Raw genomic sequence first — 22586 nt, 5'->3', positions numbered from 1 at the left:
TGGCACTTAGAGAATGGACTGAGAGCAGCCCTGAGGAGAAGGACTTGGGGGTGATGGGTGACGAGAAGCTCAACATGAGCCGGCAACGTGCGCTGGCAGCCCAGAAAGCCACCTGTGTCCTGGGCTGCATCCCCAGCAGCGTGGCCAGCAGGGCCAGGGAGGGGATTCTGCCCCTCTGCTCCACTCTCGGGAGACCCCCCCTGCAGTGCTGCGTCCAGCTCTGGGGCCCCAACAGAAGAAGGACATGGAGCTGTTGGAGCGCGTCCAGAGGAGGCCACGGAGATGCTCCGAGGGCTGGAGCCCCTCTGCTCTGGAGACAGGCTGAGAGAGCTGGGGCTGTTCAGCCTGGAGAAGAGAAGGCTCCAGGGAGACCTTCTAGCACCTTCCACTACCTGAAGGGGCTACAGGAAAGCTGGAGAGGGGCTTTTTACAAGTGCCTGGAGTGACAGGATGAGGGGGAATGGTTTTAAACTGCAAGAGGGGAGACTGAGATGAGATCTGAGGAAGCAATTCTTTGCTGTGAGGGTGGTGAGAGCCTGGCCCAGGTTGCCCAGAGAAGCTGTGGCTGCCCCCTCCCTGGCAGTGTTCAAGGCCAAGTTGGATGGGGCTTGGAGCAACCTGGTCTGGTGGAAGGTGTCCCTGCCTATGTCAGGGGGTTGGAACTAGATGATCTTTAAGGTCCCTTCCAACCCAAACCAGTCTGTGATTCTATGATTCCTAATTGCACAACTTTCCAGGACAAGAATGGCTAAAAAAAACCCAGAAGAGACATTAACTCTCCCCATATTCTACCTGAATTAAGTTATGCTAGAAACGAAGTGCTGTCCACGTCCTCATAGCAACCACTTTGAGCTTCACCGTGTTTCCTGAGCCTGCACTCCCCTTCATTCCTTATCACTATCAAAAAGCCTCTACGTCCTTTTCACTGCACGCAAATTTGATGCGTAGCCTGGAGCATCCTCTCCCTCCTTCACATCCATTTTTCTTCTCGCTAGTGTATGTCCCTCTGTATTAATGCTATGGTTATGCTGGTTTTCCTCCACATTTCTACTTTGCCAATCAATCCTGTCTTCCCGACACACCACCTTGTCCCTACTACTTATTACCTATAGAGGCCTTAAGTAATTTATTGCTTATTCCTTTCTTATCTTCTACTTGGTGACCTCTGTGCTTTGACAGACCTTTGCAGGTTTTTGTAGCCCTCTGGGACATTTGTGCCTTTCTAGTCCCAGTTTAAACAACCTCTTAGGGATGTATTAGAATGAAAAGATCACAGAATTAATCAGGTTGGAAGAGCCCTCTGGGATCATCGAGTCCAACCATTGCCCTGACACCACCATGTCAACTAGACCAGGGCACTAAGTGTCATGTCCAGGCTTTTCTTAAACCCCTCCAGAGATGGTGACTCCACCACCTCCCTGGGCAGATTATTATACAACCCTGAAGTGGGTAGGTCACTCCGCAAGGATGCTGCTCAAGTCAAAACAGGTCTATAGTTTCATGTTGCCTTAAGTTCTTAGTAAGCTAAAACCAGTTAAGTTAAAAGGTAACGTCAGAAAACTACCTCAAACAGTCACGTCTTGCCTTAAAGGGTACTATGGACAGATGTTCTTAGGGTTTCATAGTCCAGGGAGTGCAGTTTTTAATTGATTGCCATTGATCACTGCAGTTAATTGGATCTTGTCTTCCAGCAGCCAATTCACAGAATCACAGAATCAATGAGGTTGAAAGAGCCCTTTGGGATCATCGAGTCCAACCATTGCCCTCACACCACCATGGCAACTAGACCAGGGCACTAAGTGCCATGGCCAGGCTTTTCTTAAACCCCTCCAGAGATGGTGACTCCACAACCTCCCTGGGCAGCCCCTTCCAATGGCTAATGACCCTTGCTGAGAAGAAATGCTTCCTAATGTCCAACCTGAACCTCCCCTGGCCAAGCTTGAGGCTGTGTCCTCTTGTCCTATCACTAGTTGCCTGGGAGAAGAGGCCAACTCCCACTCCACTACAACCTCCCTTCTTTGCCTTCCTGGCAAGAGGGTTCACTTTATAACACGTCTGGGATACTGCATAGTATGAAACACTCTCTGGATATACTTTTGAATGCCATGGACCAAGTTACCTTGTCCATAACTTCATTACAGCTGCTAGTTTGTGCCCACAATAGAGAGCTAACGAGGAAAGGAAGGTCTCCTTCTACCTCCTGGAGGGAGCTGGGCCTTTGCCTCCCACAAAGGCAGCCTTTAAAAAAACCAGGAGATAACCAGCCTTTACATAGCTCCAGGATAAGATCTTCCAAGAGTCTGTGCTCACAGAAGGGCATGGCAATTATATTTCAGCAAACTGTGGGATTAAAATATCACTTAGGGAATGGGAAAAGAAAGGATACTTAGCGATATTTAAGATGCGGATATTTAAACTATTAGGAGATATTCACCTCGAAGATATTTAAGTTCGTATGCTCCCAATACAGTTAAGATACATACTAGAGCTTTAAGAGGACACTAGGATCACCAAAAACGCTAGCCTTTTCTTCATGCCATCCTGCCAGCGTCCAGTCCCCTTAAGATCTCTACCATCACTCACAAACCCCTTTGCAGCTACATAAAGTCAAGGACCCAGAGCTGTGGTTGCTACGTACTGATCTCCCAGGACCACAGAAGATGAAGACAACGTCCACTGTCAGGAGACGGGATACTGGGCTAGTAAACCTTTGCTCCAACTTGGTATAAACAATCTTCTTTCAGGTCCTTTCCCTCCTGAATTTATGCCTGACCAAGACTAGGGCACGACATCGCAGACACTTCCCTCAAACAGATAAAGTGGTTTCATACCAGTCCAGATTCCGAGCTGAAATCAATCCCCAACATGGCTCAGCTCTGACAACATACGATGTTCCCGGTTCCTCATACCTACTGCCATCATTATCATAGAATCATAGAAAAAATGGTTTGGGTTGGAAGGGACCTTAAAGATATCTAGTTCCAACCCCCTGCCATGGGCAGGGACACCTTCCACCAGACCAGGTTGCTCCAAGCCCCATCCAACCTGGCCTTGAACCCTGCCAGGGAGGGGGCAGCCACAGCTTCTCTGGGCAACCTGGGCCAGGCTCTCACCACCCTCACACCAAAGAATTGCTTCCTCACATCTCATCTCAATCTCCCCTCTTGCAGTTTAAAACCGTTTCCCCTCGTCCTGTCACTCCAGGCCCTTGTCAAAAGCCCCTCTCCAGCTTTCCTGTAGCCCCTTCAGGCACTGGAAGGTGCTAGAAGGTGTCCCCGGAGCCTTCTCTTCTCCAGGCTGAACAGCCCCAGCTCTCTCAGCCTGTCTCCAGAGCAGAGGTGCTCTGTCCCACGGAGACAGAGCAAGAACCCGCAGCCAAAAAGCAGGGCAGCTCATACTACCCAAAACCCCCACATTATTCCCCATTTCAGGAGGCAGGGACTACGCTCCATCTAGGGCAGGTGGCTGGCCTTTAGGGTACCAGACTTTACAGTTTGAAGGCCTCCATGATGCAATTCTGCAAAAAATCCCAGCTGAGGCAGTTTGGTTTTTTAGGGTTTGGCCACGATATACTGCAAGCAGAGCAAGCTTTGTGCCATAATCATACAAACACGCTGGAGGAGCACATTAATATAACTGGGAGACATTAATTTCAGTTTTTGGTAACTTAGCGTAGTGTCAATGTATCTTTTAGTGATTTCAATCAACAGATTATCAGAAAACTTCTAACCTTTCAAATCTATGGCTAAAAATAATTTGAACCGTCCTTTTACAACAATCAGCATGGTCAGACTGAACTAGAACTTACCCCAAATATTCATAGAAGTACAGAATCGTTTTGGTTGGAAAGGACCTTTAAGATCATCAAGTCCAACTCTTAACCCAGCACTACCAAGGCCACCACTAACCCATGGCCCTCAGCACCACATCTACACGGCTTTTAAATCTCCCCAGGGATGGGGACTCCACCACTGCCCTGGGCAGCCTGTGCCAGCGCTTGACAACGCTTTCCATGAAGAAATTGTCCCTGATCTCCAATCTAACCCTCCCCTGGCACAACTTGAGGCCGGTTCCTCTCGTCCTGTCGCTTGTTACCTGGGAGAAGAGACTGACCCCCACCTCGCTACACCCTCCTTTCAGGCAGTTGTAGAGAGCGAGAAGGTCTCCCCTCAGCCTCCTTTTCTCCACACTAAACACCCCCAGGTCCCTCAGCCGCTCCCATCACACTTGTGCTCCAGACCCTTCCCCAGCCCCGTTGCCCTTCTCTGGACTCGCTCCAGCACCTCAAGGTCTTGCTTGTAGTGAGGGGCCCAAAACTGAACAGAATATTCTTAGTTTCAGGGCCAAATCCTTGAGTTGAAGGCATACAAGTTTCTCATCACTTCAGGATAAATCCCGTGCCTGTATTCAGAATGGTAGGTCAGCACTTTGAGTGCTGACTTGAATTTGTCCATATACTGAATACTCAAGGAAAAAAAAAAAGAAATATTCTAGAGCTAAGAGAGCATTTTGTTAAAAAAAAAAGATTCTGCTGCCAGGCAAGATGCCAGTAGCCATGTGAAATTGAGTTGAATGACTAGAGACAAGACGAAAGTAGTTACGTGACAGCCGCTTTCCTGCTACGCAGACGCTAAAGCCAAAAGCTTGGGATGGGAGCTGAAAACACCCGAGATAATCCTGAGGGTTAAATGATTTCTACCACACAGGGTCTGGAGGGTCTGACCTACGAGGAACGGCTGAGGGAGCTGGGGTTGTTTAGCCTGGAGAAGAGGAGGCTCCGAGGTGACCTTAGTGCAGTCTACAACTACCTGAAGGGAGGTTGTAGCGCAGTGGGAGTCGGCCTCTTCTCCCGGGCAACTAGCACTAGGACAAGAGGACACAGCCTCAAGCTTGGCCAGGGGAGGTTCAGGTTGGACATTAGGAAGAATTTCTTCTCAGAAAGGGTCATTAGACATTGGAAGGGGCTGCCCAGGGAGGTGGTGGAGTCACCATCTCTGGAGGGGTTTAAGAAAAGCCTGGACATGGCACTTAGTGCCATGGTCTAGTTGCCATGGTGGTGTCAGGGCAATGGTTGGACTTGATGATCCCAGAGGGCTCTTCCAACCTGATTCATTCTGTGATTCTGTTACCCACATGCTCTAAGTGCAGATGGAAAGACATATGCCAGGAGTATCCAAAAGTACGTAGACAGATTTTTGTACTTTCCCTACTGCTAAAAGGAAGGCACCTCAAGACTCAAATGGCTACAGACCCCTCCATTTGCTTCTAAGACACGTTGATTCACTAAAGTAACATGCTCGAGGAACAGTCAAATAACATGCAGGCAAGAGCTGATGGAAAACTCATCCATATTCAGGTTACATCAAGAAAGATTGTTTATGAGAGCACGGCATCTCAAACAGATAGCCACTGCCCAGAAACTCCAGCCAAACTTTCCTTCGTGTTTTGGAGCACTACCTCTAACCATCTTTGATCCATTCTTGGAGTAACTTTTAACAGATTTCCATTTAATGGACAGGAACGTTCACAACACACCTCTCAGTCCCAGCTATGGCGAGACGAACGTAACCCGTGGCTTACAGGTCTGGATCAGATGCTTCCTACGTAGAGGAGCATCAGACAACAGAGGGTTCTGCTGCCAAACCAGTTCCTCCTGCACACCAAGCTTGGTTTCTACCAAGGGTTTGTATTAGTCTCCTGTTTGGAGTGTCATCTTTTCAGAAGACAACCTGAGGGATTGTGGAGATGACAAAACAAGCCCTGGTTTCCCCCACACACTGCATTATTTTGTGTTCCTCCTATAGCCTTCTCCACACAAGGCCTCCTCAACCTCATTCCGTGCTCTAAGTAGTAAAGTAATGCCTGGGAACAAGGTTGACTCTTTTCATCCTCCAGTAAAAGAACCTACTTTTTGACACTGTTAAGACAATTCATAGAAAAACCCGTTTTCTCAGGAGTCTTGCCTCAGCTTGGAAGCCCATCCCATGGTAGAACATATATGGAGTAAGGCTGTTATTGTACCTTCTCAGTGCAGGTGGCTTTAAAACCCTGATCAATCCAAACAGAGCAAGTCTCCTCCTTACAGGGCCCATCTCCCCTTCTGTTTGTAATCACAGAATCAATCAGGTTGGAAGAGCCCTCTGGGATCGTTGAGTCCAACCATCGCCCTGACATCACCATGGCAACTAGACCATGGCACTAAGTGCCATGGCCAGGCTTTTCTTAAACCCCTCCAGAGATGGTGACTCCACCACCTACCTGGGCAGCCCCTTCCAATGGCTAATGACCCTTGCTGAGAAGAAATGCTTCCTAATGCCCAACCTGAACCTCCCCTGGCCAAGCTTGAGGCTGTGTCCTCTTGTCCTATCGCTAGTTGCTGGGAGAAGAGGCCGACTCCCACTGCACTACAACCTCCCTTCAGGTAGTTGTAGACTGTACATGTTGTAATGAAAAACCCTGCCCATGCACCTTCTCCCTTCCAACCGAAGAAGAAAATTGCTTAGGTGAGCTCAAGTTTGACAGCAAAATAATTACTGCAGCGGCTCTTGTCAAGGTTTAAAGTTCTAGGCACGTTACTTACCTTGAACAAAAACCTCGAGAACTTCCTATTAAAAAAAAAAAAGAAAGAAAGAAAAGAAAAGTCTAAGACAGAAAATGTGCTACAGAGTTCTCTAAACCACTGCAGGTTTTTTTCTTTCAGGGGGGGATATTTTTTGAGCACGTGCTCCACCTACTTCCACACATACGATCCCCTGCACTGAACAGCCACGCTACAATATAGATTCCTCAAGGTGACCTTCAGGAGATGTGAGATATGCAGTACTACAAGGGGGAAACAAAGGGCTTCTAAATGAAAGCAGCACCGATATATTCATTTGCAATTTTTCCTTACAGCGGTGCTGTTGGGAGCTCTGACAGATCCAACAGCATCTCTTCAAATACTGTGTCCAGTTGTGGGCCCTGCACTTGAAGAAAGGTGTTGAAGTGTTGGAGCGAGTCCAGAGGAGGGCAACCAAGGTGGTGAAGGGTTTGGAGGGTCTGACCTCCGAGGAACAGCTGAGGGAGATGGGGGTGTTTAGCCTGGAGAAGAGGAGGCTCCAAGGTGACCTTAGTGCAGTCTACAACTACCTGAAGGGAGGTTGTAGCGCAGTGGGAGTCGGCCTCTTCTCCCAGGCAACCAGCGATAGGACAAGAGGACACAGCCTCAAGCTTGGCCAGGGGAGGGTCAGGTTGGACATTAGGAAGCATTTCTTCTCAGCAAGGGTCATTAGATATTGGAAGGGGCTGCCCAGGGAGGTGGTGGAGTCACCATCTCTGGAGGTGTTTAAGAAAAGCCTGGACATGGCACTTAGTGCCATGGTCTGGTTGACATGGTGATGTCAGCGCAATGGTTGGAATTGATGATCCCAGAGGGCTCTCCCAACCTCATTGATTCTGTGATTCTGTGAAAATGGCACAGAAGGTGGAAGGAGGGAACCGAACGCTCTCTACATCCTTGGGTAGGGCAGGGGGGTGTAATGAAAGTCTTTTTAATCTGAAATAAAAAGTAAAAAAGAGCTTCCTGTATGCTTTTGCTACCCCACTGCTCAATTTCATCAAGCTACACTCAATTAGGGACACACTCATCATGATGCAAGCTGCTCCGGTCCTCGCATCATCTGCCCAGCAGACTGCAAGTCAGCAATATGAGACCTCCACCCCAGCTCAGCCTGCTGAGAAGCAGCAAGGAGGGTTTCCCACCCACACATGGCACACCCGGCATCAGGAAGCTCCATCAAGGTCCAGCACCTCAGAATCAGTGCTTGCATGACTTTTGCTCCAGAGCTGGAGCATTGTCAAGGAGAGCAAACATCTGCCCACAGACTTCTCCAGAAACAGACCTTTAGTGGCCACTGATCAGCTGGTCCCAGTGCATAACTCTGGATGAAGATCCTTCTAAATTGTCACCTTTCAATACTTAAAAGGGGCTTATAAGAAAGATGGGGACAGATTCAGGAAAATAAGGAAAAATTTCTTCACCAAAAGGGTTGTCAAGCACTGGCACAGGCTGCCCAGGGCAGTGGTGGAGTCACCATCCCTGGAGGGATTTAAAAGCCGTGTAGATGTGGTGCTGAGGGACATGGGTTAGTGGTGGCCTTGGCAGTGCTGGGTTAATGGTTGGACTGGATGATCTTGGGGGTCTTTGCCAACCCCAATGACTCCATCACCCTTGTCGTGTAGATGTGGTGCTTAGGGACATGGTTTAGTGGTGGGCTTGGTAGTGTTAGGTTAATGGTTGGACTTGATGGTCTTAAAGGTCCTTTCCAACCAAAATGATTGTATCATTCTGTGATTTTTTAATAGGGCCTGTAGCAACAGGACAAGGTGTGATGGTTTTAAACTGACAGAGGGGAGATTCAGACTAGATCTAAGGAAGAATTTTTTAACAATGAGGGTGGGGAAACACTGGCACAGGTTGCCCAGAGACGTGGTAGATGTCCCATCCCTGGAAACATTCAAGGTCAGGTTGGACAGGGCTCTAAGCAACCTGATCTAGTTAAAGCTGTCCCTGCTCATGGCAGGGGGGTTGGACTAGATGACCTTTAACTGTCCCTTCCAACCCAAACCATTCGATGATTCTAAATGGCACGTCCCAATGTGTAACTCTGGATGGAGATCCTGCTAAATGGCAAGTCCTGCCTAGAGCAAGGAAGCAACTAAGCATCTTCCTGCTCTCCCCAAAGCCAGGCAGAGAAAAAAAACCTGAGCTCTAACAATCCCAACGATATTAATCCTGGATGTAGACTGTCATACTGAGAAATGCCTGCTCTTATTTTCCAGAACAGGCCTTAGGAAGAGGTCCAAAAGTTGAAGGAAAGGTTTCTTAGGAACTGGAGAGGTGGAGGAAGCGTCGCCTTTCATTGAGATATATTGCCATGAAGGAGAAAGGCAAGAAACCCACCAGGGATGTTGCAAATCACTCAGACCTCAATCTCCTTCCTACCTTGGAAAGGAAAACTGCATTAAAAAGAAATCTGGCCGTGTGAACGGCTCCTTTAGATGTTCAGCTGCCAGCACCGCAGATGTCCTTGAGAGACAACCACCAGAAGCCCGAGGTAGCTACCGTGAGACTTGAGCAACCTCTTGCTCTCCTCCCCATGCTCCCTTTTTGCGATACCCCCAGAATCACAGAATTAACCAGGTTGGAAGAGCCCTCTGGGATCATCGAGTCCAACCATTGCCCTGACACCACCATGGCAACTAGACCAGGGCACTAAGTGCCATGGCCAGGCTTTTCTTAAACCCCTCCAGAGATGGTGACTCCACCACCTCCCTGGGCAGCCCCTTCCAATGGCTAATGACCCTTGCTGAGAAGAAATGCTTCCTCATGTCCAACCTCAACCTCCCCTGGCCAAGCTTGAGGCTGTGTCCTCTTGTCCTATCGCTAGTTGCCTGGGAGGAGAGGCCGACTCCCACTGCGCTACAACCTCCCTTCAGGTAGTTGTAGACTGCACTAAGGTCACCTCTGAGCCTCCTCTTCTCCAGGCTAAACAACCCCACAGCAGTGCAGGCTGCCAGGGACCGTGAGGAGCCAAACCTGCTCCCTTCTCTGCACTGGATTGAACTCCAGCATGGGCTGAAACATGATCTCAACTCCAAAAAAATCTAAACCCAAGCAGCAAGTAGCAGAGGTCAGGCTTAGTCAAGCGGATGCAAAGTAGGGAATCAGAGTCCGGCAGCCTCGGCAAACAACCTCCTCCACGCTCATTTCCCCCCAAATCCCACCGCTTTCCTGGGAAGTGGAAGAAAACCACACGCGTCGCCGAGAGCCTGCTGATCCGGTCCGAGATGCGTGCACACAAATCCCTCAACTCCTCTGCTCCAAACGGGGATTTTTCTGCCTGCTGTTTTGTTTTGGGTTTTTTTTTTGGTCCCCTAATTCTTCCCAAATGTTCCAAACCACAAGAAATGTTGCCAGAGCAAGAGGAGTTTGTGTTTTTGTTACGTTATTTTTTTTTTAAAGCCTCAGCCACCGCAGCAGGCGCATGGAGAAGGTTCTACGGGATTTCTCCATCCCTACCTCTGAGGGGACGTGGATTCACAGATGCACACGTGAGATTAAAGGGAGCAAAGCAGCTTATGAAGCAGAACAACAGCAGCCAGAAAGCCAACTTCAGGTCAGCAACAGGGTTCAGAAAGTACTTGAGAGACAGCTTAATTACTAATAAAACTGATGATGCATCTGTATGTCCTCCAAAGCCTTGCGTGCGTGCTCGGTGCGTTGCTTGGCCAGGTTGAGATGCGTTCCTTGGCCAGGCTGAGATGTGTTCCTCAACGTGAGTAATTTAACAGATGGACACGAATTAAAAAACCACCCCAGCATACTGAAAAAAAGCAAGACAGGCCCTTCAAGAAGTAGCATTTTCCCTTTCGAGTCCACGTGGAACTCTGCATCTCAGCACGCTGCCAGGGACAGCGTGTTGCTGTTTAATTCGTAGTCTTTTAAAGGATTTAGACTTCAAAGAGGGACTATTTGTCTAAACATCCCGGACGGGCTGTGGGCTGACTCTAGTAACCTAAATTCCACCATTACAAATCACAGAATCAATGAGGTTGGAAGAGCCCTCTGCGATCATTGAGCCCGACCATTGCCCTGACACCACCATGGCAACTAGACCAGGGCACTAAGTGCCATGGCCAGCCTTTTCTTAAACACACACAGAGATGGTGACTCCACCACCTCCCTGGGCAGCCCCTTCCAATGCCTAATGACCCTTGCTGAGAAGAAATGCTTCCTAATGTCCAACCTCAACCTCCCCTGGCCAAGCTTGAGGCTGTGTCCTCTTGTCCTATCGCTAGTTGCTCGGGAGAAGAGGCCGACTCCCACCCCGCTACAACCTCCCTTCAGGTAGTTGTAGACTGCACTAAGGTCACCTCTGAGCCTCCTCTTCTCCAGGCTAAACACCCCCAGCTCCCTCAGCCGTTCCTCGGAGGTCAGACCCTCCAGACCCTTCACCAGCTTGGTCGCCCTCCTCTGGACTCGCTCCAACACCTCAACATCTCTCTTGAAGTGCGGGGCCCAGAACTGGACACAGAATTCAAGGTGTGGACTCACCAGTGCCGAGTACAGAGGGACGATCACACATTTAAACACACCCTATTGCCCATCCTTCTCTTCCATAAAGGAAACTGCCACATCGCAATCGATACGCGATTGCGCTTTTCCATCTAACGCGATGATCTCTCCCAACCGCGTGCAAAGTGCTCTCAGGCTCACATGAAGCGCTACGAAAAGATCAATAAAAAAAAAATCATAATACTATAGCTTCAATTCGCGGAGTAAGTAACATTTCTGGATGGTAAAAGCTTGGATTTCCAAACACGTTGCCCGTGGAAGTCATTCACATTCAAGTGGAGCGCAGAGCGGAGAGGGAAGATCAATAAAAACGCAACGAGGCAGACAGAGAAATGTCATCACCTCGGGAAGAGGCGGCCCAGAAACCCCGTGCATCCGACGAGCACAAATGGACCAGACACGTGTGTTTTCTGTAGGGGCTACACCATAAGGAAGGCACAGAGAGTTTTCTATACTCCTCGGTGGTAAAGAGGAAGGGGACTACATGGTCCAAACCACTCGTGGCCCAGAGAGCCGAAATCCCAGGCTCCAGTATCACTTTATTGCACGACTTTTGACACATCGAGGTCTCTTCTCATCTGTAGAATGGGAACAGCATTTCATATACTTATTTTATATATATATATGCATATAAGCAGATGCAGAATCACAGAATCACTCAGGTTGGAAGAGCCCTCTGGGATCATCGAGTCCAACCATTGCCCTCACACCACCTTGGCAACTAGACTGTGGCATTAAGTGCCATGTCCAGCCTTTTCTTAAACACCTCCAGAGATGGTGACTCCACCACCTCCCTGGGCAGCCCCTTCCAATGGCTAATGACCCTTGCTGAGAAGAAATGCTTCCTGATGTCCAACCTGAACCTCCCCTGGCCAAGCTTGAGGCTGTGTCCTCCTGTCCTGTCGCTGGTTGCCTGGGAGAAGAGGCCAACTCCCACTGCGCTACAACCTCCCTTCAGGTAGTTGTAGACTGCACTAAGGTCACCTCTGAGCCTCCTCTTCTCCAGGCTAAACACCCCCAGCAGCTCCCTCAGCCGTTCCTTGTAGCTCAGACCCTCCAGACCCTTCACCAGCTTGGTCGCCCTCCTCTGGACTCGCTCCAACACCTGAACATTTTCGTGAAGAAAATCCTAAATTTCGGTCTGCAACGCTGTGTTTTTATCTGTTTGCCAAGGTTTTGACTCTAATTTATAATCCCAGTCTCAATGCACAGCACTATATAATAGTATAATTATATTCTTTGTAATATATAAAGAAGAGCAGCCTGCAAGCCACCTTTAGGTCAGGTATAGACTGATCCAGGCCTGGCTAAGTCACCGGTGACCGTAACACCGACAAGCCCCCTCCGGCACCCTTCCTCTATGCCACATTCGAGCCCAGATACCACTAACCCCCTCCCACAGAATCACAGAATCAACCAGGTTGGAAGAGCCCTCTGGGATCATCGAGTCCAACCATTGCCCTGACACCACCATGGCAACTAGACCAGGGCACTAAGTGCCACGTCCAGGCTTTCCTTAAACGCTTCCAGAGATGGTGACTCCACCACCTCCCTGGGCAGCCCCTTCCAATGGCTAATGACCCTTGCTGAGGGTCATAAAGACCCACCCCTTACACCCCTCCCTCCCTTCCAGCGAGGGCTTGCTTCCCAGTCAAACTATGTTTTATAGTCAGCACTAACGAGCAAACTTTTAACATTAACAAGAAGTGAAAAAGCTCTGCTCCGGACCAGAAACATAACTTCCAATCAATGTTCAATCTAGGAACAAAACCTTCTAGGTTCACCCTTGTCTGTAAAATACAATAAGCAAAGCGTTCTCCCTCTGACAGTCTATTTCAGGCCTCATTTGCTGCGAGTTTTATGAGATGCTAATCAACAATCAAAAATTTCCCACATCTTTCACGGCAGGAAGAGTGGTTTCTGCTCTCCAAATTACACCACGGGGTTACTACACGTCACAGTTAATGAGTTCTCTCTGCCCATTTCCATCTCCTTCCCATTTATTGTTTAAAAATACTTTTAACAATTTGAAAATAATATATATATATTTTTTTTTTTCCACTTGAGAGCACAGAGATGAGGATATCCAGTTGCCAACCAGCTGGGAGAGCACCGAAAGTCAGAGGGATGTATTTGGCTCCCTAAAAATTGGGCATCCATGAGGACTGCTTCTTGCAGAGCTGTTTGTGAGAATGATTTTAAAGGGCAGCAGCAAGAGGAGGAAAATAAATACAATCACCACATCTATTAAGGCCAGAGAAACAGTGAGGGATGAAGAATTTGAGAAACGAGGCACCTCCCCTTGTAACAGCACAATGTGGTTCTTTCACTGTTAGCCAGGAGCTGGTAAACTGAGAAAAAACAGCTTTTGGGGGGGGTTCCTACGAGTGATTTAATGAGTAACAACTAATTCCAAGGGCACGGTGCAGATGCTGTCCAGAGAGGGCTCTGCTTCTTCCCCTCAGCACCTGGAGTACATCTATCCCTTGCTCGCTTCTTGGCAACTGGAGTTAAAAATAGCCAGCCTGGATTAGTTGCAAAATGAAAAAGAAAAAAGTATTACAGCAGAACTGTTTATTTTTGAGAAGAGACAGGAGGAGGAAGAGGAAAGGTCGAGGTTCAATGCGTTATCTAGAGCATGTAAGGAAATAATCAGTGAAGCAAAAAGGCAGGAGGGAGAGCATGGCTGCTGAAGAGAGGAACAAGGAATTATTTTTTAAAGGTACTGGAGGGAAGAGGTCACCGTAACGTTCGTAGGGATCTTCAGCAGCAGCCAAAAGGAAGTTCTCACCCTATTTATTATCCAGGGAAAACACGTCCCAATGAGCCTGCCATAAAAACGCCGCTGTGCAGTGACAGTGGCTACAGCCAAGCCTAAAAATCCTACACCTGAGGATTTACGATCCACTCCTCCCCGAGCCAGTCCCCTCCACGTGCAGCCCTACCAGTTTCTACATAAATTTTACTCCTGGAATCAACTCAGTCCCTGGAGACTTCTTGGTTGTATTTAGTGGTTTCGTTTTGGTTTGTGGGTTTCTGTTTAGAGGGTTTTTGGGGTAGAGTTTGTGTTTGTTTGTTTTTTTAAATCATATATATTCACAAGTGACTAGAGGTGAGCTGCTAAAACCTTCATCTTGTAGAAGACGAACAATACACCACAAGTCTTTGGGCTTAATATGATTGCCAGAATGGTTTGAGGACTTGAGCGTCGCCCAAACCGGTCTTAAACCAAAGATACCTACTCATGAGACATGATGTCTGCTCTCCAGATTATAGTTTGTCTAGAAACTTATCCAGAAAAACTTGCCCTGGATGTTCAGCTTCACCAGCCTAAATGCAGATTGAGCAACCAGAGCAGATTGACCCAGGAGAGATAATAGTCAAGTCAGTTGACCTCAAGAAGGAGAAGCTACAACAGGACGTTGCTGGAACAGGGATTTAAGAAGCTGCTCCCAGCAACTACTTTGTGGGTAGGAAGTTGTCTGCACCAATGTGCTGCACGTTTCTAGAGCTCAAGACTTCAACTCCACCAACATTTCCCAGATGACAACCCCCACGTGGTGGCAGGAGCTGATGGTGTGCAGCTTAAGGACTCGATCAAGACCAAAGTAGGGTCACCTTCAAATCCAGGTACAGAACTGTGGATTCACCTAATCCTCCGAGATAGCTCCTCACAAAGCTTTAAACAAGACAACTCCTTCCAAGACAGCTCTACCCAAGAACACCAGGCTTATCCTTAGAGAGGACCTACACGATGCAACAGGCCTCCTCCACTTTCCTACCAAAGAAGGGTCACGTTGGTCCACACGACACCATTTGCTGATACTTTGTCCAGTCTAAGATGAAATATTTCAACAAACAAGGACGAAAGGTTCTACAGCAAAGTTCAGTCTGTCGGGAAGCGCCCAACACACAGCCTGGACATCTCTTAACCCTCCCTGGAGGTGTTCAAAGCCAGGTTGGACGAGGCTTTGAGCAACCTCATCTAGCAGAAGGTGTCCCTGCTCATTGCAAAGGGGCTGGAACTAGATGATCTTTAAGGTCTCCTCCAACCCAAACCATTCTCTGATTCTCTGATCCTGCCAGGATCAGCTTAAGGATTTTGGAGACTTGGAATCCTAACTGAGAGACGAGTTGTAGATATCACAACCACAGGCAATAAGGCAGCTTTCAACTGCTGAAAGCCACAGCTCTAAAGATAGAGTTATGTACCGACAGGCTGCTGGGATTGTCCCAGATTTTACTGGGCTTTTTTTTAATATTAAAGAGATGGAGGAGCAGCTCTGTAAACAAGCAAGCAAAACAAACCCGCACCCAACCTACCATCAGCTGCACCACGCTCCCGAGCGGCTCTGCCCTTGCGCAGGGCTCTGACAACACATGCCCGGGAGGTCTGATGTCAAACTGATCATGCAGGCGCAGAGGTTGTTTTCCTATTTTCCAGAAGCCACGCACGCAGAAAAAGCAAGCATTTTCCAAAAAATACTTAAAAAAAATATATTATTTTAGACAGGATCTTGGGATTCGACACTAAAGTGTCTGGAAACCCTACAAGTAGCTTCTCCAACCCATGAGCTTTCTCAGCCATCAGGTCTACGCCCTCTACTCCTGCTTCAAGACGATGCTCTCTTACCACTTACATAGTTATAACCCACAATCACAGGTTCAAAATACCCAATATAAGCTGGGAAGAAGGGATATACTTTTAAATGAGGATAAAAAAACAGCCTTGCTATCCATACAACCCATATCATCTCACTGCTCTTATGTTGGAACCAGATGACCTTTAAGGTCCCTTCCAACCCAAACCATTCTACGTTGCCAAGTTCATTAGCATATATAAACGTATCTTCATTAATCTTCATAAAGTTGGTCAAAAGGATGCCCAGCATCACTGTTAAACTTAACAGCTGCAGCAGCTGTCTGGGATTAACCATAAAAACCACATTGTGGTTGCAAACAGGGTAGAAAGTGGCTCCTGTCCCAAAAAAAAAATAAAGAAATCCCCAAAACCACAATAAACCCCACGCACCCATCAACCACACGCTCACCACCACGGGTAGCAGGAAAATCCTTTGTGAAACGCAACGTTGGTCAGGATTTGGACAACCTTCACCAGTCCAGACTCAAGCAGTCTTCCTTCTCTGACCCCTTCTTGCTCCCACCACCCCAACAAGCAAATCCCACGGTGGGACCCTCCCAGTAAAGACGCAGCCTGCACCCGATTTAACGCCATGTATCCCTCCTGCATCTCTTCACCCACCTTTTATTCAGCTGCAAGCTACAAAGCTCTGGGCTCTTGGCCAACTGGCTGCACCTCCTCTCTTTCGCTCGCTCAGAGCTGCAGGTTACAGGAGACTCTGGCATTTCTGCTTCTCTTATTAGGATAGTTAATGACCTGATTTAAGCAATGTAGAGTAAACCCAGGAATTACAGGCTCCTCGAATGAAGTTAACAATAAATCACAGAAATTCAGCTGCGAGCACCTTTATATCAGCAATATTCATCCTACCAGGAGGACAGCAAGTTTGCTCCCTCCCTTCTTTTTAAGCCACTGATGAATCTCGACGTCTCGCTATCAGCCTCCTTTGAAAAAGCTCCTTTGAACCCATCCCCAGCTCCTTTGGAGGAGAGCTACACGAAGACATCTGGCTCACAGACAGCCTAGACCTTGGTTTTGTCTTGATCTGCAGCAACAACCATAGATTTCAGTGGGAAACACCCCGTCAGCAGCTCCTTTAGCATCACAGCAAAGACTTCCCTAAAGATCGAGGGCCTCAACACATGCCTTTCTCCCGAAGAGCACTGAAATTATCTCTCCCAAGGGTATTAGCATAACTCAAGTCGTTGATTTTAATATTAAAGAGTCATTTAGACTTGAGAGCCATCCCAGGTAGCGGTGGAATGAGGTGTGCCGCCATCAGCGCTTCAAACTCCGGCGTGGAGTTAGATTAATCCAAAATTTGAGGCTGGGAGGATCAGCTGAGCGTACGGACCGGCTGAGACATGCCAAAAAGAAGTTACCGATGGGCCAGGAGCTACAAAACCCCCCGGGAGATGCCTCCCTTTGGCTGGAGGAAGGGTAGCATCACTAAGTCTTGAGCTCTCCCCCCTCTTCCTAAGCGGCGGGGAAGAAATAGATAGCTTCTGCCTTCCAAAAAAAAAGAGGTGTACGGCACAAACAACACTAAGAGAACAACAAGAGGCATTTATCAGCCGATGGAAGAGCACATCTTGCAAGCATAAGCCAGGATCTCGCATCCACAGATTAATTCACATCCACAAACATCAAGTCAGTCTCCTTCCCCCCCGCGCCAAAGTCAGCGGCAAGACAGTTTGAGGAGCCAGCTGAGGGGTGTTGGTTCCCCCCCCCCCAGCACCAACACTCTCAACGTCGTCACAAACGAAGGCAAAGGGTTTGCAGCGAGGTGCAATCGCGCCGTTTCGAACCGTCATGTGGCGATATTAACGTTCAGCCGCAGCCACCGCCTGGGAGACGCTTCGTGGAGGAAGAGCAACCAACCATCCACGGCACCCACCGATGCCGGCCCGCTGGCATGAGCCACAGCATCACATCTTGGGTCCAGATACACCCACCCAGAGACTCACCCCTGTCCAAGCCACCTGCTGCTTGCAGGTAACCCAGGAGCTCACACCAAGTTCTTCAATTTCATTAATTTTCTTTTAAAAAAAACATTTATTTTCCCCTAAATGCATCCAGCTGCATGTGCCAGGTGAGGTACCGGAGCGCAGCAGCTGCGGGTTTATCTGTAGAGGTCACCCAAGGGTTGATTAAACTGCTATCGCCAAGGAAGGAGGGGAGGGGAAAAAAAAAAATAAATAAAAAAATTCCCATCCTGCAGTTTTTGCAGCCGGAGAATGCGGGTCTGGGGAAGCAGCAGAGCAACGCAGAGAGGAGAAAAAAAAAACCACCAACCAGCAGCTCGCCATCCGCCGCACATGTGAAAGAAATAAACCCCATTCCAGCACAAACACCACAACTCGGCCATTTCTCCCCCCTTCAAGACCAATGCATCCCCCCCCCGCACCGCTGCGCTCCCTCTGCAGCCCCCCCCCAGCCCCTGCAGGCAGCCTGATCCCTGCCTGCACCCCGCTCCCTGCCCGCACCCCTTCCCCAGCGCATCCCTGCATCCACACCCACTCGCACGCCACCCTGTCCCCCCCCGCACCCCCCCTTCGCCCTGCCACACCTCACACCTCCCTAAAAATACCTCCCTTGCCTGCATCCCATGGGGTGGGATCCAGCCCCATCCATAACCCCCCCTGCAGAGCACCCACAGGGAGCAGGATGGGGTTGGATCCCTCCATAAACCCCTCAGGGAACAGGGTGGGATCCAGCCCCTCCGTAGGGAGCAGAGTGGGATCCAAACCCTCCATAGGGAGCAGGGTGGGATCCAGCCCTTCCATAACACCCCCAGGGAGCAAGGTGGGATCCAGCTCTTCCATGGCGAGCAGGGTGGGATCCAGCCCCTCCATAGGGAGCAGGGTGGGATCCAGCCCCTCCACAGGGAGCGGGGTGGGATCCAGCCCTTCCATGGGGAGCAGGATGGGATCCAGCCCCTCCATGACCTCCCCATGGGGAGCAGGGTGGGATCCAGCCCTTCCATAGGGAGCAGGGTGGGATCCAGCCCCTCCATACCCCCTCCAGGGAGCAGGGTGGGATCCAGCCCCTCCATGGGGAGCAGGTGGGATCCAGCCCCTCCATGACCCCCCCATGGGCAGGAGGGCGGGATCCAGCCCCTCCATACCCCTCCCCAGGGAACAGGGTGGGATCCAGCCCCTCCATAGGAGCAGGGTGGGATCCAGCCCTTCCGTGGGGAGCAGGGTGGGATCCAGCCCCTCCATACCCCCCCCAGGGAGCAGGGTGGGATCCAGCCCCTCCATAGGCACCCCCCAACAGGGAACAGGGGTGGATCCAGACGTCCATAACCCCCCCATGGGGAGCAGGGTGGGATCCACCCCTTCCATAGGGAGCAGGATGGGATCCAGCCCCTCCATCACCTCATTATGGGGAGCAGGGTGGGATCCAGCCCTTCATAGGGAGCAGGATGGGATCCAGGTCCTCCATAACCTCCCCATGGGGAGGAGGGTGGGATCCAGCCCCTCCATAGGGAGCAGGACGGGATCCAGCCCTTCACAGGGAGCAGGATTGGATCTACCCCCCCCTTTACCAACACACCCCTGGAAATCAGGGTGGGGTTAGTCTCCATCTCCCCCCCCCCCCATCTCCCTACTGCCACCACAGCGAACCAGGTGCGTGCATCCACCTCCCTCCCTCCATGCACCAAAAGCAGCCGCGGGGGGGGCAAATCAAGGTGGTGCTGACACCCATCCTTCCCCCAAATACACCCAGAAAGGGGGACAAAACACCCCCTCCCCAAAACGGGGCACAGATACCCCCCTCCAAGGTGGGGAGGGGGGGCAAAGGGGGGGGGGGCACCCCCATAACCCCTGTATAGGTATATATGGGGGGGGGGGGGCAGGGAAGAACCCCCTTAGGGGGCATAAAAAGGGGCCCAGATCCTTAGGGGGCATAAAAAGGGGTCTGGGCCGCTTAGAACAGGCGAGCAGCCCCCCCGTAGGCCTCAGCCCCCCTCAGAGGGCTCAACCCCCCCCCCTCAGAGCCCCCCGCCCGCCCCCGCGGTGCCGGTTCTCACCTCTCCGCCATGTTCCCGGCGGGTTTTACCGCTCTGCGGTGGCTTCGGTCCCGGTTTGGCCTCCCATGGCCACCGGTGACCGATGGATCCTGGGGACCGATTCCCCCCCCCCACCCCCCGGTTACCCCCGCGGCCGCCCCGGCGCTGAGTGAGGCCGGCGCTCGCGCCGCGCGCGGCCCCCGCCGCGTCCCGCCGTCACCAGCGACAACGGCGGCGCCGCCAATGGGGAGAGGCGGAGGGGCGGGGCGAGGGCGGGCTTGGCCACGCCCCCCGCGTGTGTCGTCACACACCCCCCCGCGGCCCGCCTCAAGCCACGCCCCCCTCCGCGCTAGGGGAGGGGCGGGGAGAGGGTGGTGCGGCGGCGGGCGCGCGGTGCGCATGCGCGGGGGTGTGCGCGTGCGCGTTGGGGGGCGGGCGGGCGCGTGACCTGTGGGCGCGTATGGGGCATGCGCATGCGCACAACCCATAGACACATATAGGGCACGTGTATGTACACATATAGGGCACACGTGTGTGCGCAACCTATAGACACATATAGGGCACACGTGTATATACACATATAGGGCACACGCGTGTGCGCACATAGACATATAGGGCACACACGTGCAACCTGTAGACACGTATAGGTCATACGTGTATATACACATATAGGGCACACACGTGTGCGCACCTATAGACATATAGGGCACACACGTGCAACCTATAGACACGTGTAGGGCACACATGTGCACACCTATATACACATATATAGGCACACACGTGCAACCTATAGACACATGTAGGGCACACGCGTGTGTGCACCTATATACACATATAGGGCACACATGTGCAACCTACAGACACATGTAGGGCACACGGGTGTACACAACCTAGAGACACATGTAGGGCACACGCGTGTGCGCACCTATATACACATATAATGCACACACGCGCAACCTCTGGACATGTACAGGGCACATGTGTTTGCACGACCTATAGACACATATAGGGCACACGCGTGTGTGCGCAACATATATACACAAGTAGGGCACACGCACGTGCACACATAGACACATGTAGGGCACACGCGTGCACGCAACCTAGAGACACATGTAGGGCACACACGTGTGTGCACCTATATACACATGTAGGGCACACACGTGCAACCTGTAGGCACATACAGGGCACACGCGTGTGCACAACCTATAGACACATATAAGGCACATGCGTCCGTGCTAACTATAGACACGTGTAGGGCACACGCGTGTGCGCACCTATATACACATATAGGTCACGCACGTGTACTCAACCTATAGACACGTATAGGGCACACGCATGCGCACAACCTAGAGGCGCATATAGGGCACACCTATAGACACATATAAGGGACACATGCGTGTGCGCAACCTGTATACACACACTGCACACCATGTACACAAGGACGTGCATACAGATGTAGCACAGATGTGGCACACGCGTGTGTGTGTATACAGCCACCGCGCGCACACGTGTGCACATACAGAGTGCAAACACGTACCCGCGGTGTACGTGCACTTACACACCACGCACACGTATACGCACCCAGTGCAAACAGCACGCGTATACACACACGTGTGTTGCACACCTATACACGGTACATGCACGCATGTGAACACGCCACACAGCTACACGTATGAACGCTGCACACTCTGTGCACAACCTGCACACACATGAGCACATACATGCACGCTGCACGCACGTGTGCTGTGCGCTCAGGCGCACACATATGTGCACGCGCAGCACATGCGTGTTACATACATCCACTGCACAGACACACACACCCCGCACACAGCGTGTATGTGTGTGCTCTTACACGCAGCACATACGTGCACAGGGCGCACGGCGCCCACGTATGTCCACACGTGCACACGTATGAGCGTACAACACGGTGCCCCACAGCACCCTGCGACCCACAGGTCCCCTGGGACCTGCACCCCAGTGACCCCTTGTGCCCCATAGCCCCCCCCCGCACCCCACAGCACCCCACTGCACCCCACAGCACCCCACAGCGCCCTATGCCCCCTGCACCCCACTGCACCCCACAGCGCCCTATGGGATCTGTGCCCCCCCAGCACCCCACAGCTCCCTGTGCCCCCTGCACCCCACTGCACCCCACAGCGCCCTATGGGACCTCTGCCCCCCAGCACCCCACAGCTCCCTGTCCCCCCTGCACCCCACTGCACCCCACAGCACCCCACAGCTCCCTGTGTCCCCCAGCACCCCACAGCTCCCCGTGCCCCACTGCACCCCACTGCACCCCACAGCTCCCTGTGCCCCCTAGCACCCCACAGTGCCCTATGGGACCTGTGCCCCCCAGCACCCCCCAGCAACCCCACTGCACCCCACAGCACCCTACGGGACCTGTGCCCCCCAGCACCCCACTGCACCCCACAGCTCCCTGTGCCCCCCAGCACCCCACTGCACCCCACAGCGCCCTGTGGGACCTGTGCCCCCCAGCACCCCAGTGCACCCCACAGCGCCCTATGGGATCTGTGCCCCCCCAGCACCCCACAGCTCCCTGTGCCCCCTGCACCCCACTGCACCCCACAGCGCCCTATGGGACCTCTGCCCCCCCCAGCACCCCACAGCTCCCTGTGCCCCCTGCATCCCACTGCACCCCACAGCACCCCACAGCTCCCTGTGTCCCCCAGCACCCCACAGCGCCCTGTGCCCCACTGCACCCCACAGTGCCCTGTGCCCCCTGCACCCCACTGTACCCCACAATGCCTGGGGGCCCTCTGCCCCCACCACCACCCCACTGCACCCCACAGCTC

General features: G+C 51.4%; 1 protein-coding gene across 1 annotated transcript in view; it reads right to left on the bottom strand.

The window, feature by feature from the left end:
• Positions 1 to 19888, bottom strand: part of ARHGAP39 (Rho GTPase activating protein 39) — a 165431-nt gene extending 145543 nt beyond the window's left edge. The window contains exon 1 of the mRNA XM_068395735.1: positions 19795 to 19888. Within this exon, the coding sequence (XP_068251836.1) occupies positions 19795 to 19805 (11 nt within the window). The 5' untranslated portion in view covers positions 19806 to 19888. The remainder of the gene's footprint in view (positions 1 to 19794) is intronic.
• Positions 19889 to 22586: the final 2698 nt, after the last annotated feature.

The sequence above is a fragment of the Nyctibius grandis genome, chromosome 3 (genome assembly GCF_013368605.1).
Source record: "Nyctibius grandis isolate bNycGra1 chromosome 3, bNycGra1.pri, whole genome shotgun sequence".
Lineage (NCBI taxonomy): Eukaryota > Metazoa > Chordata > Aves > Nyctibiiformes > Nyctibiidae > Nyctibius > Nyctibius grandis.
Note: the sequence above shows the minus strand (reverse complement) of the source record. Positions and strands in the feature narration are given on the sequence as shown.